Source organism: Lepisma saccharinum, chromosome 15, assembly GCF_977018435.1.
Source record: "Lepisma saccharinum chromosome 15, izLepSacc3.1, whole genome shotgun sequence".
In the NCBI taxonomy this organism is placed as follows: domain Eukaryota; kingdom Metazoa; phylum Arthropoda; class Insecta; order Zygentoma; family Lepismatidae; genus Lepisma; species Lepisma saccharinum.
The window spans coordinates 36,177,793-36,195,518 of NC_139243.1; the positions used below are offsets into that span (position 1 = coordinate 36,177,793).

Genomic DNA, 17,726 nt, shown 5'->3' on the forward strand with positions numbered 1-17,726 from the left:
AGAAAATCGGAGAGGGGTCCGCCCCTTCTATTTTGCTGTACTTTTTGACTCTGCATGGTTTGACACTCTAATTGTCTAATTGGTTATGCGGTGCAACACTGTTTCATGGTATTTCTAGCTGAAAACACATTTTTATAGTGTGTAGGCTATATAGCCTATGTCTATTTTGAAGGTTTGTGCTTATTTTGCTTAATCGTACCTAAAATGTCTACCTTGCAAATTTTGTTTACTTGAGGTGTTTTTATGCGCATTTGGATGTTGAATTGAATGGAATCAGGTATTCCAGTTGAGGGTGGCAAGGTACGTCAGATCTTTGGAAAATCTAAACTGGACAACTGATTGGTGACTCATACTAAGATGATGCCAACCCACTCCTTCATTTTCGTGCCTGAAACCTTGTAGGAGTCAAGCAGTACTCATTTGCTTCTTTTTTGACACCCTTCCAACATTTTCTTTTCAATTTGGCATTCTTCAATAGTCACATATTCAAAGCTGATGTTTGTTATTTGAAGAAGCCCATGGAAACAGTTGATTAGGAATCATTATGTCATCACAGCTTCCAACCCTATCGTCTCAGATTTTCATGAAATGTTGTAGGATGGTACAGTAATGTACATATGTAAAATTTGAACCCTCAGTGGTGCACTGTACAGGATTGCCGATATTGTAAAAAAGAAATGTGAAATTTATTCTTACAAGGTCAACGAAAACAATTCATAATGTTTCTTCTAATTATAGAGCGTAACTTTCATCTTGGGCTTATTTTGTGTGCTGTAAAGAAAGTGTGAAAATTCCCATAAAAACCTTACTCCTTAATTAAGTGCATAAAGATATCATTTTATTCTTTGATTTGTTTTGATATTGGCTGATACTGATAAAGTACTACACAAAAATTTACTAATAGGCCTACTGATCTGATATAAAATTGCAATGAAAGTGGGGTTAGGTGGTAGAACAGCCGCAGGCTGAACCTTGCCCTTTAATAAAGCAAAATTGAAATTGAAGTGCTCCTTGAATGTTCGATGAATGGTTCATTCACCTCCTTAATTAATGTACATAACCGGGTGATTGTGCTGGGTTTTGCCTTTTTAAAGGAACTACCTATTTAGACGTTTACTTTGCAAAACCATAACATTAATTACATGTTCTTATTCATAAAATAATAAAAAAAAAACAAGAGTGCAGAATATTGCATTAAATTACAGATTGTTTATAAATATATGAGATCGGTAATATTGCTGATAAAACAGATGCACCATAGGCCATTGTAAAATATATTTAGAATAGTAATGTACTGGGTATTGAGTACTCTGGAAGAAATGTGCTGATTCTGGAAAACTCAATGAAAATGCATTTAGAGTTGACGTGGGAACCCTGTAGAAAGCCAAAATTTCCAGTTGTTTTCCAAAAGATCCTGCTTTTTATTGGGAAAAAAAGTACGTTCCAAAAAGCCAGCTTTGTTGCAACTCTAATATGAGCCAAATAAATAGAATGCAATAGGATGAATTGTGTATGTGTTGCTCCAGTGAAACCTTTGTACTTCATCTTGGAGGAGAAATGAATAGACATTCTAGAAAGTTATTGTATGTTCCGCAACATCTTGCAGCATTCTGGAATATTCTTGTGTGCACATTCTACAACATTCTAGATGGTTCTTTCAGATTCATGAATCTACTACACATTCTCTCACGTTACATGCACTGAGTCAATTAGAATGTTCTGGTAGATTTGTAAATTTCAAAATTTTATTACCCAGGGACATCAAAAGCAAAGTTGTAAGACACACAGAGACAATCCCATATGTGGGGTGTGACCTTGGCTGTTTGTTTAATTCAGAAAGGTTTGTTTGTACCTTGGTTTTATATTCGCGCACAAAAAAATTGCAGAATTCAATTCTGGTGCATCAGAATTCAGTAAACTAATAACTTCTCGGTGTTTTAATTGATTTGTAAAAATATGTTGTGGATTGGAATGTGTTTTTTGTCCCAAGTCAGTGTAGCCTATCCCTTGATTTCCCATTTGCCAAAATATTGGAGGGGGGCATCCCCAAATCCCCATAGACACTGATAACAAGAGAATTAGTTTCTCTTCTTCACCCATACATGTAATTTTTTATGAAAACTTTATTATGTTAGTGTTGATCATTGTTTTTTTTTTTTCAGGCTATCATCTGTAGTGGTATGTAGCCAAAGTAACACAATAAAATGACATCTTATGTAGAGACTAGCATTCTGCACTGCAGGTTATAACATTCCTGGAAAAATGGTGAGTTTTTACAACAGATGTAAATGTGATTATTAAAACTAATCCTTTTTTTTTTCTTTGAGAAAGTTAATGAAGAATTTATTCAGAATTTGGAAGCTGCAGCAAACAATTTCTTACATACTTATGGGTAGAAACCATCATTGTTAAAGTTACAGTTTTGAGAAAACTCCAAAGGTTGATTCCAGAGAAATCTTTTCATAAACTAATACAGTAGAACCCTATTTTATGTTCCCGGATTTTACATTTTCTTGCAGTATACATTCAACCTTGATCATCCCAACATAACAAAATGTTAGAAAATTTTCGTCAGTTTACATTTTCCTATTGAAAGTTTTTCAGCTTGGTCCCCCTGAGAAACTTACATTCGACCTTCCACTATTTTGTTTTTACCTCAGCCTGATTGCTCTCTTATTTACCATTACAGTTAAACTCGTTACTTCAAAATTCTTTAATGGTTCCAAATGTGTTACTCTCAAATTTCTTCTTTGTATATTAGTGAGATTAATTCCTACCTAGCTAAATGGTCAGCCCTCTTTCCTTTGGTATGAATAGTCCACAAGTTCAAGGAAGCACTGCTACAGCAGATTTGACACCACAGTATACAGGAAACCAGTACATCCATGCTCTATCCATCCATCCACCAAAACAAAATGCCACCATATGGCTCAACTTTTTTAGAAGAGCCTTCTCCATGGAGAAAGATATCCAAGAAGAAGTAGCCACAATTACGTTACTGGGAATCAAAAATGGATACATGGTACACCAACTATTCACATGGTGCAGTAACGCTGAGACTCAACCACCACAGGCTAGACACCAAGGATAAAAAGAAATGGATTGCCTTCCCTACCACCCCTCCACCTCCAACCATCTTCCCAAAGCCCTTTGATTCTTCAATATTACCATAGCACACAAACCCAATTCCAAAGTAGCAGGTAGAATTAGCAAGCATAAACAATACTTCGTTGATCCACTGGATAACATACTAGTGTACGATGTGGAGTGTCAGTGAAATGCAGATTGGTAGATCAATCAATGAAAGAATCCAACAGCCCTTACCCAATGCCAAAAAATAACCAACCCACCACTGGCTTAGCTCAACATATCGGTTACAGCAAACCACCAAATTAAGAAAGTGTCCACTAAACATGTAGAGAAACGCCCAGTTAACACAGATATCAAGCCAGCAGCCCTCGATGGTGGAGTGGTTAGCACATTGCACTACGATGCCAGGAGTCCCGGGTTTGAATCCTGGCTTGGGCATGAATGTTTGTGAGTGTCCATTCATCAATTTCATCATATCATCACTCATTCAAAAGTGGCACAAGAAGTGAAGTAAAATAAAGCAAATAAATCAACACAAATATCAAGGAAACACATTCCATTATTCATTTCCCCCATGAACTAAATATTGATAACAGTCAGTCCCACCACATCTGGCTTCCACTACTTAAGCAAGCAACACCAAGCAGTGGCATGTTACACAGCTGCGCACTTAGTGGCCATCGCATGTCAGCGCAGACTGGAAGCCTACAAAGTGGACTAGTAAAAGTTCTGTTGTGAATAGTGACAATGGTCAGAAATATTAATAAAATAAAATAAACATGTACGTGGATACATACACATATATGAAAGTTCATAAGCAAAAGCCTTCCTTGCAATCTGAATGAACTCTTTGTGTAGTTCCAAGAAAGAAATCCAGAATGTAAAATTGGAGGATTAAAGTTTATATCGTTATTGCAACATCCTCATGAAGCCATAGTATGTTGTGTTTGTACTGATCAAAATGTTAAGCTTGTGGTCTATGGAGCAATGCTTAACATCAACTACAGAACCCTGATTGATATGCTTGTTTGTGACCTGAATAATTACAATTCTATGATGGGCAAATGTAGCTTCTACCACCCATGTGAACCTGCAACGTCATTCAAGATGTCATATAAAGATAGAATATGAGTGCTAATGACAGATATGCTTAGAAAACTCAACCACTCAGAATTATTTATAGCAGCTGGATGTTCACACAGTATTTCAGAATCACTAGGTGAAGAAATTTCAATGCTGTTAAGCAAACATACGAAATAGGTTACAATATTTTGTAAATTTACTTCTAATCGCCCTCAGATCCATTTCATGATTAGTTTGTAATACTGTATTTTTAAATACCAAATTACAGTTTACAGCATTACATCACAAAGTACGTCAATATAAAATGAAATTAGGCATACCTTACTTAATCCAAGTTATTGAATTTTTCACAAGTTTTGCAGACCATATCTCTTAAACCACCTGGGTCTCAGACCCAAAATTTTTAAAGTGCTCCCTCGAAAAATTATCTGAAAATGACATTTGCAGCGATTTGAGATACAAAATTTTGAGCTTAAAATTTATTATGAAGGAATAATTTTTAGGATATTATACACACATACAATTGTGTCAGATTTTGTTCCATTGTCCTAGAACTAAAAGTTACTGCTCATGCTTACAAATGGAGAAGATGATGTCCACCATCAGTGATAATAAAAATAAAGTGACAGTGGTTCTGAACTGTCAACATATAATGTTCACAACACATACAATTCTGTAACTTAATTTAATGTACAGTACTCAAAAAAATTGTTGCACATTGTGTGGATGCACTGTTCCCTTATCACCACCCAGTTCCTGCAGGAACAGGAGCACAGAATCCATCGCAGCCATGGACAGCTTATTCCCCAACCTCAAGTGCATTGACACTCCTGAAGAAACCTATCATCAATTGTCCCAACCCACCACAGACATCCTCCGATAGCTCACCGAAGCCACCATACAGGAATGGGACCATATTTTTCCTCAGGATACACTGCACATTCTGTTCTCTTTGGCTTCCTCACATGAGTGCATGCCACAACAAATGTGACATTTCCATTGGCATATGCCCTACTCAATGTTTGCCCTAAATGGGCCCTTGACAGCTTAAGAAGCATTCAGTCACAACCATTTCTTTTATACAATTCCTTTGTGCCTAATATGTATGTGTATACCGACGCAACTCCTTCCAGCATTGCAGCTGTATTTACAAATGGTGAACTCTTGTTTGTGTATTCGTGGCAGGAGGAGTTTCCCATATTCTATATGGAGTTTTTAGCTGTTAGTTGCCTTGTTAATCTTGGCTCACTATAGAGTTCATGTATTTTGTGATTACGTGGCTGTTGTACAATGTTTACAATGTCGGGTGTGCCATGTACCCAACCTCTTATATGTATCTCATGTTGTGTACAAGTACGGTAAATTTTCTTGTGAATTTGTATACTCTGAATTAATAAAGCAGATGCGGCTAGTTGCCTGCATCTGATTCGCACTGCACTCATATACACCTCGGTTGTCTTGGCTTATTTTGTAACAGTGCTGCTGTATACTTTTTCCCCTCTTGTTTAATATAAAACACTTCGACTTGACAGCCCAAAATTTTTTTTGCTTTCCCCTCATTTCCTGGCAATCCATTCGCTTCTGTAAATATCACATTATGTCACAATTTTTTTGAGCGTTGTGGTTAATTTGGGCATAATTATAAGATTAACTCTTCACTAACATTCATTCCTGGCTAAAGAATTCATCCTTAGTAATGCAACTGCAGTGCACAACAATCGACAGGCTAGGACTACCAATATCAGATGGCACGACATTGCTTTTCTTACTTAATGGCTTGGAAATGTAAATTGCTGTGTCACTGCACATTTGGAGAGTGAGTGCTTGCAACCTTCCTGCCAGTAGGGGCTAACACAGATAAGGAAAAATGTGGCCGAGTAACATTAAATTAATTGCTATTGTATAGAAAGGTGTGGATTTTGGACATGTTTGTAATATGAAGGTAACACAAGGATTATTTATATTTGTGATTTTGTTTTAATGCTTTGCAGGCAGCGAATGCAGAATCATTGGCTGCGCTGGAGTCATTGATGAACGAATTCTTTGCTCCTGAGACTGGAAATGAGAAGAAGAGAGAGATTGAAAATTTGCTTCAGAATTTTAGTGGACAGAGGGGAGCATGGAAACATTGTTTGTATTTTATGATACATACTTCCAACCATTATGTATGCATGTACTGTCTGACAACTATTGAGGTGAGTTTTGAAACATATTTTTCAACCATATTGTATTATCTGTTATGCCTGTGTAAATATCTACAGGATGTCCTAGCAAACTTTCACAGCATGTAGATGATCTCAAGATGTAACAGGTTGCAATTATGATGCTACAAGCTCTGTAGTACAATTTCATGGTTTCAACTGACCGTTATGTGACCCAAACAAAACTCTACCGAACACAAAGATGGTAATAACGTTTGGGTATAGTTTTGTTTGGGCCACACTGTATTTTCTGTTTGAAAATAACATTTGTTTTTTCAACATGCCAAAGGCAGACATTGCAACCAATCAGTGCAGGTGTTGCCTTCTGGAGAGTGAATATCTCTTGAAAAAAACCTATGAAGTCCTTCTTTAAAGGAAAAACTTGAAGTAGGATATGCTACAACATGATATAAGGGGCAGGAGTCAAACTCTAGAACTTCACCTTGCAAACAGAGATGTTATAAGGCAGAGAAAAAAGTAATGTCAGTGACAACTGTGATTCTGTGAAGAATAGTTGCATGTACAGGGCGGAGCAGTGTTCATAGCATAATTTAAAGTCACAGTTATATCCAGAGAAAAGTATTTTTATTGAATGACCTTAGTGCCTAATTGTACAGAAATAAATGCCATTTAGCAGTAATGTTTGAATATGACCCTGGCCATTGATTGTCACAGTGCCCAACACATTCTTCCAAGAGGCATTTTGGGGCTGTATTACTCATTCTAACATGTTTGTCAGGATACTGGTAATGACATCTCTGATGCGATCCTTCAGTTCAGGACGTGTTTGGAATATTTCTTGCTTAAGGAAACCCTATAAATGGAAGTTCGGAGAGGACTCATCCAGGGACTGAGTTGCCCATGGGATGTCGCCGTAACGAGTAATCAATTTCTGTGAAAAGCTCTGTTGCAAGAAACTCATCACAGCGCACAGAATGACACTAACACTAAACATGAGCTGGATCACAGTCTACTGCAAGTGGCAATTCATGCACAATATATCGACACTTCTGACAGCATCATCGTCATTTCCTACACAAATTACGCTACAAATGCTGCCTACCCTGTATGAGGTCTGTCCAAAAAGAAACTGAACTTTTGAAATAACATCAATTTTTCAATTCAGTAGTCTTTATTCTTGGACAAGGTTCAGCAAATGCTGATCTACCATGGCATTCCAATGTATCAATGTTCACTGGTGTTATTCTTTAGAAGTAATTTTCTATTTGTTGCATCACTTTATTACATTGTTTCATTTCCAGTCTGCAATTTGTGAATATACATGTACAAAATTAAGAATTACTAAATTATCTTGTTGGAACAATTAGCACACTGCTAACATTCATTTTAGATATATGAGGTCTGTCCGAAAAGAAACTGATTCTGCTACTGTCACTGCATTTAGTGGGATTCTTTGGAAGTAATATTCCATTTGTTGTGCCACTCTGTGCTGTTTCATTTCCAATCTACAAGTGTTCAAGCGAGGTTGTGTTCATGCCTGCGGCAATTTTCTGAGCCTTGAAGCATGGGCAAACAAATCATGAATGCTACTCACTGACAATGACAAGATGAAACTAAACACAACTGTGAGACCCCACAAGGATCTCACCAAGGATGGAATTCACCCTAGAGAATAGAAGACATTAAAGAAAATTTGCTACGGAACCTACAAGCTTTTCCATAAAACACAAAACAGAACACAGTCTGATGGTGGAAGAAACACCAAAATTGATAAACAAAAATAATTTTAAAAAAGTTTTCTTTCTCTTTGAACAGACCTTGTAAGTGTATAACATTTTATACACATTAGATCCTTCATTTTCATTTTATGCAATATTCAAATATTTTTCCGTAATCCAGTATTTGATAAAAATAATAATTTCTTGAAGATTTATATTGCATGATTTCTTGTTAATTTATTATAAGATTTACATTAATAATCTTGCTATGTGCAATTTTTGTTTACAGAGGATAATAAATAAACAATGGATTGGATTGATGTCCGAGGAGAGAGCAGAGTTAAAATCTACTTTATATCAGTTTCTTTTAGAAACTCAAAAAGAAGCACCAAATTTTATCCGTAACAAATTAGTAAAACTTATAGTGGATATTGCACGACATGACTGGCCTCATTTTTATCCAGACTTTTTTACAAATGTAATTCAGGTAAGCTCTGATTTTCAATCCTTATGTGGAGTAGTAGGTTGAAATTCATATATACTCTCATTTTAAATATGTAATTATTTGGCAGGAATTGAAACAGAAGTATAGCATGAAACAAAATAGTAATAATTCTGTTTGATGTTTTGCTGCGAACAATCTGGGATGTATTTTAGAATTTGTTTCTTCTGTCTCTAATTGATAAAACTGAACATTAATTACTATTATAAAATAGAATCAAGTTTGTATACTCAGAAAGTAAACAGTGAGATTGAACAGCCTTTGAAAAGGCTCTTCATTTTCCATTTCAACAGAACAAATGCATTCTACATCAACTTTCCCACTTTCATATATATTTTTATCACTTTCTTACAAGTCTTCCTTTAATGTTAAATATCATCATATACAGGCTGGGTTGATGTTGGTATTTTCCCCACTTCTTGAGCAGTGTATGCTCTCAGTGGCAGTCATTGTGGCCCTATCTTTGTATGTCATAATCACCTAATCTGTCCCTAACATATTCTTTCGTTATAGCTCTTCACTAGCAGAAGTGTGAAATTTTGTGGTTTGACCAGCGATAAGTATTTGTTATCAGTAGGATTCCGAAATATCAGGTCAAACTGGTATTTTGTTATATTAATAGAAATGTGCAGGTGTTCTTGAGAAGTGAGCATGTGTTTAGTTTTGAACTCACATGCACTTGTGTGTATATTTAAGCATCTTTTTAAATGATCTTTTTCATTCATATCAATGTGAGAGCACATGCTTTCCACTTGAACAAGTACTCACTTGCAAGTAATTGCTCCTTGTATGAGCAGGTTTTCATCCTTGTTATTCATATGAAATGTGGGCATGTGCTCCAATAAATTGAGCAATTTCAGACAACCTATAATCTCAACCCTATTTATGTAACTCTTAGAGATAATAAGTAATGCTTATTAACCCCTTGAATCCCAGCCTGTAGATAGAGAGCAGGATCCCACGACCATAATACTTCAATAACAGTCACATTTAAGAAATGGATAACATGATCGTCACTTAGTATTTATTTCTTTTTAATGCTGACCTCCGCTGCGGATTGGTTATAACAGCGAGCTACGATGAACAGGCCCCCAGGTTCGAATCCCCGCCTGGGCAGTGGCGGCGATTAGGGTGACGAGGGGGGACAGTTGCTCCTCCCCACTTTCACCACTTTTTCCGCCACACTATGCTAAATCTTATATACAAAGGGAAATATACTGTCCTTGCCCCCCCTCCCCCCTGGTTTTGAAAACCAATCATCACCACTGCACATGGGCATAGGTGTTCTTTGTGAGCGTCAATTCGTCAATATGATCATATCATCGCTCCTCCTCATCATCGCAATTGGCTAAAAATGGCAGAAAAACCAAGTAAAATAAACTAAATCTCAATCACTTATTTCTTTTTAACTCTATTATTCATATAATTCTTCTTTTTTAAAAGAAACACACGATGAATTCTCACGTGCATCACTGAAAGGATCGTTCACGTATGTCCAATCTCAGACTCACTACAGTCACTCTCCTCTTCTTCCGGAACATAATCCGATGAACTACTATCCTACTCCTCCATATTTTTCTGCTTTTGTTTTAGAAAATTTGCAACAAAACAAAAACACAGGTCTCCTCAATAGCACGGTTACGTACTTTCAGCAACAGATGGCTTAACGAGCGTGCTTTGCTCATTGCTTGCGATGGTCACGTGCTCAAATTACGTACAGCAACACGTAGACTTCTGTCCTTCCCAACCACAGGCATTTGTACACTTTCTTGGTCATTACTTCCAAGAATATTTCCTTGTCGGCCAATAGTACTAGCTACGTACGGGCCATACATAGTGGTAGGAGAGCATGCAGGCCATACGTAGTGGTAGTCAAGAGGTTATGTTTGATCAAAACCACTGATGAGGTTCAGGAAAATAATGAGGCGTCTACTGATTGCACCTTGTAACAAAGATGGTGACACTGCAACAAATAAATTAAGAGCCGGAACAAGTTGAGAATCATCTGTGGTTAGCTTAACTTGATATAAAGACAGGAATTTGGGTAATATATGATTTTTTTTATACATTCTCTCGTCTACTTGATCCGTTCATTGTGCACTTACATTTTCATGAGTAATCTAGAGGGACTGAAAAGTTTCACAAAAACAACTAAAATACAATCAAAAGAAATTCTGGTAAGTTGTGCACCAGATTAATCAGTACTCAATTGGTATGCAACAATATAGGTATATATGTTTATTCAGGGTGGCGGCAGACCTGGAAAACTGGTTAAATTCAGGGAATTTTGTCTTTATCGACAAATGTTTCTTTGAACTGTAGATGCGATGCGATGAACTTGCAAGACAAGACTGGCCCATTTGATGAACCTCTAAATATCACATTTAAGAATGTATTGAATTATCATTGTTTTTGTCTGTATGGAAGTAATAAGGGGCTGGAGCTGTCAACCAGAGGAGGTGGGGAGTATGGAATAAAATAGTAATAAATAGGTAAATATTTTAATATACTTGTTATTACTTTAATCATTCAATTGTAAATACATATCACTTTCCTCAGTAATCGATGTTCCTCTGTCAGCACTACTGAATGTTCCTTTTTGTCTATTTTTATTGAATTTATTAGGCTTCAATTTTATGAGCGACATCCAGAAAGTAAGCTCTGATTAGCTATAAATTAAAACATCAGTAGTAATTGACATTTATTGTATTAGTTACAGTGACACATATCTTACTTTTCAACATATTCACCACTGTTGGTTGCTCAAGTATATTTTATTGAAACCTGCTTCAATATAAAAAATGTCCCTCTGCAGATTATGAATTGCATTAATTTTCCAAATTCAGGAAGTACTGAAGGGGTGTAAGGGGTAACCTTCCACATAGGCACCCAAAAGTCAACCTCACTACCATGTAGTGCACCCTGGACTGCATTTTGCAGACAAACGAGGCTCTGGCGTTTGGCACTATGGCCAGTATAATTTTGTTTGTGTTGTCTTGTTTTTTGTCCCTGTGTGTGCTGAGTGCCCCTTTACAGCCTCAGCTTTAAACGAAAGTCAGAAAGTTTTAATATTTAGTATCACGACACTGAAATTATGCTATTTAAGTTATGGTAAGGGGCTGGACCCTGTATAATGTGACGGGTGCAAAATAGCCTAAGTGCTGATGCACCAAAATTTTTAAATTCAAATTTAAATTCAAAGGAAGTACTGAAGAGAGGTACAGCACCTGGAGTAGATGAAGTGCCAGTGGAAATGATACTAGAAGCAGGAGTGATTGGTGTGCAGTGGCTATACCGAGTCTTGAAAACAGTGTGGCAAGAGTGAGAAGTGCCTAGATACTGGACAAAGGTACTAATACGTGGGCAAATCAAAAACAGTTACACCTGAGCCATGTTCCTGTACTAAAAGAGAGAAAATAATCACGCTTGGTGGCAGCACTGTCCAGAATGTATTCTCTCCATACCCGAAGCAGCCATGCTGCAGCTACTTTAATATGAGAGTAGTCACCGTGTCAGTATGGCACGTCGTACTGAGGTGGCATCCAACATTGAGTTGCGCTCAGTCGTCCGATTTTTGTGGACACACAGGCATAATCAGAGTGAAATCCATTGCCAAATTGTTGAGATGTATGGTGAGAATGCAATATCACACCCCATGATCAGGAAATGGTGCCTGTGTGTGTGTTGTGCAGTCTGCAACGGTGAACACTTTTGACAAAATGAAGTGTGTTAATGCAATCATCCTTGCCAACCGCAACGTGAAAATTAAGAGAGATTGCAAGTGAACTGAACATATCATACGATAGTGTGTCTATGCTGATTCATGACCAGTTGGGTGTATAGTAAACTGTGCTCTCACTGGGTGCTGCGAATGTTAACCGATGAGCACAAAAGTCAACTCAATTGAAATTGGATGGAATTTTTACACACAAGAAATCAAAAAACTGGTCACACGATTCAAAAAGTGTTTGGAATACCTTGGTGACTATGTCGAAAAAAGTTAAATGTTCAATTTTTGTCCAATAATTATTTTCTTTCTAATGTGTTTTGTTTGTTTTATACAGGGAGGTGTAACTTACTTTTTGATCTGCCCTAGTAGTTGCCATATTCAAGAAGGGTGTAAAGACTACAGAGGAATAACACTAATATGCCACTCAGCAAAGGTGTATGAGAAAATATTAGAGAAAAGAATAACGGAAGTTACAGCTGAACATGAGAGAGGAACAGTATGGATTTAGAAGAGGCAGATCAACAGTAGATCTGATATTCACCATAAGGCAAATGCAGGAAAGGCACTACGAGTATGGAAATTATTTGATTATGGCATTCCTAGATATAGGAAAGGCATATGACAGCATGGATAGAACAAAGATTTGGAAGTCTCTAAGAGAGAGAGGGGTTGAGGAAGAGATAGTGTGTAGAGTGCAGAGCACATACAAGGCCAACCAGAGCTGTGTGAAGACACTAGTGGGAAGAACAGAGTGGTTCAGTATAAGTAATGGACTAAAACAGGGAAGTGCTCTTTCTCCACTGCTCTTCATAATTACAATGGATGCAATTAACAAAGAGATGGGGAAGAAGATAGGAGAGGAAGAAATGAAGACCCTGTTTTTCGCTGATGACTTAGTAATATGGGGGAACAGGGAAGAAGTACAGAGACAGCTTGGTAGTTAGAATTAGGAAATCAGAAGAGCAGGAATGAAATTCAGTGCAGAAAAGAGCAAGGTGCTAATAACAACAATAAACAGAGCCAAAAATGAACCAAGAATAAAAATGGACACGGAATTGAGGGTAGTGGAGAGCTTCAAATATCTAGGAAGCATAATTGAGAGAAGTGGAAGAATAGATGAGGAGTTAAACAGAAGAGGACAAATGGGTGGTGGACTATATCAAAGCATTCGAAGATTAATATGGAACATGGATGTACCTATGAAATGCAAGAAGGTAATATATAACTCATACTATGTGCCAATAATTACGTATGGAGCAGAGACTTGGACAATGACAGAGACAGACAAAAGAAAGATGCAGGCAGTGGAGATGAAATGTTTAATGAGTATATTGGGGAAGACTAGAAGGGATAGAATAAGGAATAAGGAGATCTACAGACAGTGGGTGTAGTGAAGCTTCAGGACAGGATAGATCAGGCACAGATGAGATGGTTCGGACACATGAAGAGGATGGATGCAGAAATACTAGCAGTAAGAGCTTACAATGCACAATGAGTGGGAATACGCCCAAGGGGGAGACCAAGATGTTGGTGGAAAGAGCAGGTAGTGGAGAGTGTTAGGAGAAGATGACAAGATTGGAACACCGTGGAAAGAGAGGAGTGGTGGAAGACCAGGAAAAAATGGAGAGGCTTGACTTCTATGCCGACCCAACCAGAGGCAGGAAACTGCAAAGGATGATGATGACTATTTGCTAGTTTGAATATAAATTATTGAGAAATGAAGTTAATTTCATGGAAGTTAGTATATGAGAACAATCCACATATGGAAGCTGTACGAGTTTATTTTTCCATGTACAAATGCGTTATACGATGCACGTTTTTAGAAGCGATATCGGGCAGAGCTACTGAGAGCATGTCCTTGGCGACCAGCCAATGGCAGGAGTGCAACGTTGTACTGTTAGGAAATTGCGGCGTGCAAATTAAACACCGTGTTCTGTTTTTTTTCTTGCGTGCAAGAAGTTTTCATGAAACTCGCCACTTAAGGTTCATCATAAGATGGGGCTCAACATTTTGAACCTGACTGTCCAAGTCCCATGAATTTCCGTCACCTACAGCCGGAGTTATCGTTTCTTGAAGAAACACGGGAAACAGGACGTCTCAACACACACGCACACAATAACCCTTCCATTTTGCTTCAGTCTGTTCTTTTCGTTGCCACCAAGTTGACCCTGCTGAGTTGTTGTGTCTTGGTAAAGCTATGGGGGTGTCAAATTCGGCTGAATATACACAATGACCTTTGATTGTCGTGGGCGTTCACGAACATTGCGAGTCATTTAAGTCAGTTTGAGTTCAGCGTTTTCGTAACAAGGGTGGTGTAAGATAATTATATTCACATGCTATGAAGAACAGTAGTGAGAGGATTCAATACAGCCCTTATTGATTTGATTTATTTTACTTCGCTTTTCTGCCACTTTTGGCTAATCGCGAAGATGAGGATGGATGGATGACATGATGAAATTGATGAAGGAACACTTACAAACACCTATGCCCGGGCTGGGATTCGAACCCGAGAACCCTGGCATCGTAGCATGCTGTGCAATACAGCCCTTATGTTCGATAATTGTGCAATAGTGTGTGTTCCGTGAGTGTTATTAAATAATGTCGCGCCGGGCACCATGGTGCATTGGTTAGCATATCGCACTACGATGCCAGGGGTCCCGGGTTCGAGTCCCGGCCTGGACATGGATTTTTATGAATGTCCATTCATTAATTTCATTATATCACTCATTCCCATCTTCGCAATTAGCTAAAAGTGACAGAAAAGCAAAGTAAAACATCAAATCAAATTAATACGCGTACGGTAGCTCTCCAAACCTAGTACAGGCACCAAGGGTAAAATATTACGTTCACAAGACAGACATTTTAGTTTTATAGTATAGTCTTACTTCAAGGAATTGGCCTCGGAGTAAGTGCATGCTGAATCAATGTTTTCTCATAGTCGAGAACTTACGGCTAAAGCTTGTGGTGTATGTGTGCATACTGTGTTGCGTATTATAAAAGAGGGTAAAGTATCTACCACAGAAATAGGTGAACCCTTATTCAAATCTCCTGGGAAAGAAAACAGAAACGAGAGCGATGATGATGACCTTGCAGTTCCTCTATAATAAATACCTTCAAACTTCTTTCAGGTACTAGTTTCTTTTATATGCTGCAGTGATATGATATAATCCTGTGTAGAATTCTGCACTACATATTTCATTGTTCTCAAATATCACGTTCATGCATTATGTATAAAATGTTGAATATTGGGCACAACGAATTCTCTGTGTTCCCCTTCCGCTAGCAGTTGGTTTGGCAGCATCGCAAGAGCGCTGGCTGCGTATTGGCTGAACTCATGTTTCTTCTAAAAGCGTACGCCGTATAGTTAAAATTGTCTGGGAAAAATGCAAAATTTGTCCTGGAAAACATGGAAAGTCAGGGAATTTCATTCCTGCTTGTCTGTAGTCACCTTGTTTATTGATAAAATCCCTGATAATTTTACTGGTCTGGTGTATGCATAAATAACATGTAATTTAGTAAAAAGTTCTATCGTTTTGTCATTATTTTCATGAATATTAAGGCATAATTCAATTACTTTGGTTCTGTAAGTTTATTTTCCAAAGTTAAAACCCATTGCAGTCACCTGTTATATGAAATAAGGAGGCTAAGGACACTTTTATTTTCTTGAAGAAACATTTGTAAATTTATATTGGGACTTAATCGGTGTTAGAAAAATTTCTATAACCATCCATACATAGTCTAGAAGCTTGAACACCGAGACTTTATGAGGATCACTAATGACAAAACCAGTCATTCTTTGGATGAGGAATGGATTAGATTGTACCAAACATAAATTATACTTTCCTTCTAATAAAAACTGTACCAAATTGGAAGAATTATATGAACTGTTTATAGGAATATCAAATTGGTAAAATTTTCAGAAATTTTATTCATAAACTGATGTAACTATATTTATTTATTTATTTATTTATTAAACACTACAGGCAAATGCCCAGTTACAGTGCTTTGAGGTTAACTGAGTTCAGTTTACATACATATTGACAAAACAAGTAATTAAAAATTGGTAAGAGAAAACAACAAAGACAAGTAGAAAATAACTACGTATAAGATGGAACAGAATAATCATTACATAACAACAATATATAATACAAGGGTGGTATATCATAAAGTATACAACATATTTGGTTACAATGCTATTATATACAGGGTTCACATAATAAGTTTGCTTTTAGGTCTAAATAGATCAATGTCAGGGGTATTATTGGAGACTATATTGTACAACGCGCACATCCTCCTCATGGGATCCATTTCAGCCATCCTGGTTCTACCGCGTGAAATTTTAAAGAGGTCATTTCTGGGTCTTAATTTTGAGCATGGAACGTAAAAGTTTATTTTTGCGAGAAGTGCGGAGGAGTCTGTTTTTCCATTGACAAGTTTCGAAAGGAATGTTAACTGGTGCATCTGTCTTCTTTTTTCAAGGGACGGGACACTCAGCATGTTGCGTAAGATGTCACCCGAAGTGAATTTTGGATAAATGCCATCTAATTTATATACTAAATACCTTAAGAATTTATTTTGGAGTTTTTCTATTTTTTCGATTTCCTTTATAAATAACGGGTCCCAAACGACTGAGGCATATTCAAGTTTTGATCTGACAAACGTATAGTAAAGTAGTAAAAAGGTTTCTTTTTTCTTAAACTGGCTACACATTCTCATCACAAATCCTAGGTTCCTGTGCGCTTCACTGAGGATGCACGCAGTGTGTGTCTGGAAATTTAAAACTTTGTCAAATATGACTCCAAGATCAGTTACAGTATTCTCTCTTAGGATTTCTATGTCGGAAATGTTATATGAATATTGGATGGGATGTTTGTTACGTGTGAATGACACTACTTTGCATTTCTTGAGATTGAGATTAACCTTGTTGTTCTTGCACCAATCAAGTACTTCGTTAAGTTCGTCTTGTAATTTCGTACAGTCGTGATCACTTTTAATTTGTTTGAAAATTTTGACATCGTCAGCAAAGATTAATTTTTCGAAGTTTTTTAGTGCATCTGGTAAATCGTTAATGAAAATCAAGTACAGCAGGGGGCCTAGGTTCAAACCTTGGGGGACACCGGAGCTGGCTACGTAATAGGAGGACCTTAGTCCTTGGTGCATGACATATTGTCGTCTATTCTGTAAATATGAAGCAAGTAGTTTTATAAGTTGCGGGGAGAGGCAGATGTAAGCTAGTTTCTGAATTAAAGTATCGTGGTGTACAGTGTCGAAGGCCTTTGAAAAGTCCGTGTATATTACATCGACCTGTCCTTTATCGTCAATAGTTGACGCAACGTAATTTGTTAATTCGATGAGATTAGTCACAGTTGAACGGTTTTGTACAAATCCATGCTGGTGTGGAGAAAGGATAGGTTTGACATGAGAGTAAATATGATTATAAA

The 17,726-nt window shown here is 37.3% G+C and overlaps 1 protein-coding gene across 2 annotated transcripts in view; it reads left to right on the forward strand.

Moving 5' to 3' along the window:
• Positions 1–17,726, forward strand: part of ebo (exportin ellipsoid body open) — a 151,872-nt gene that overhangs the window by 16,529 nt on the left and 117,617 nt on the right. The window contains exons 1-3 of one of the 2 annotated variants that reach the window (XM_083136810.1): positions 2,161–2,265; positions 6,165–6,368; positions 8,343–8,540. In XM_083136810.1, the coding sequence (XP_082992936.1) occupies positions 2,263–2,265; positions 6,165–6,368; positions 8,343–8,540 (405 nt within the window). In that variant the 5' untranslated portion in view covers positions 2,161–2,262. Of the gene's footprint in view, positions 1–2,160; positions 2,266–6,164; positions 6,369–8,342; positions 8,541–17,726 lie in introns of those variants that run through there. The other variant, XM_083136809.1, reaches the window with a different exon arrangement.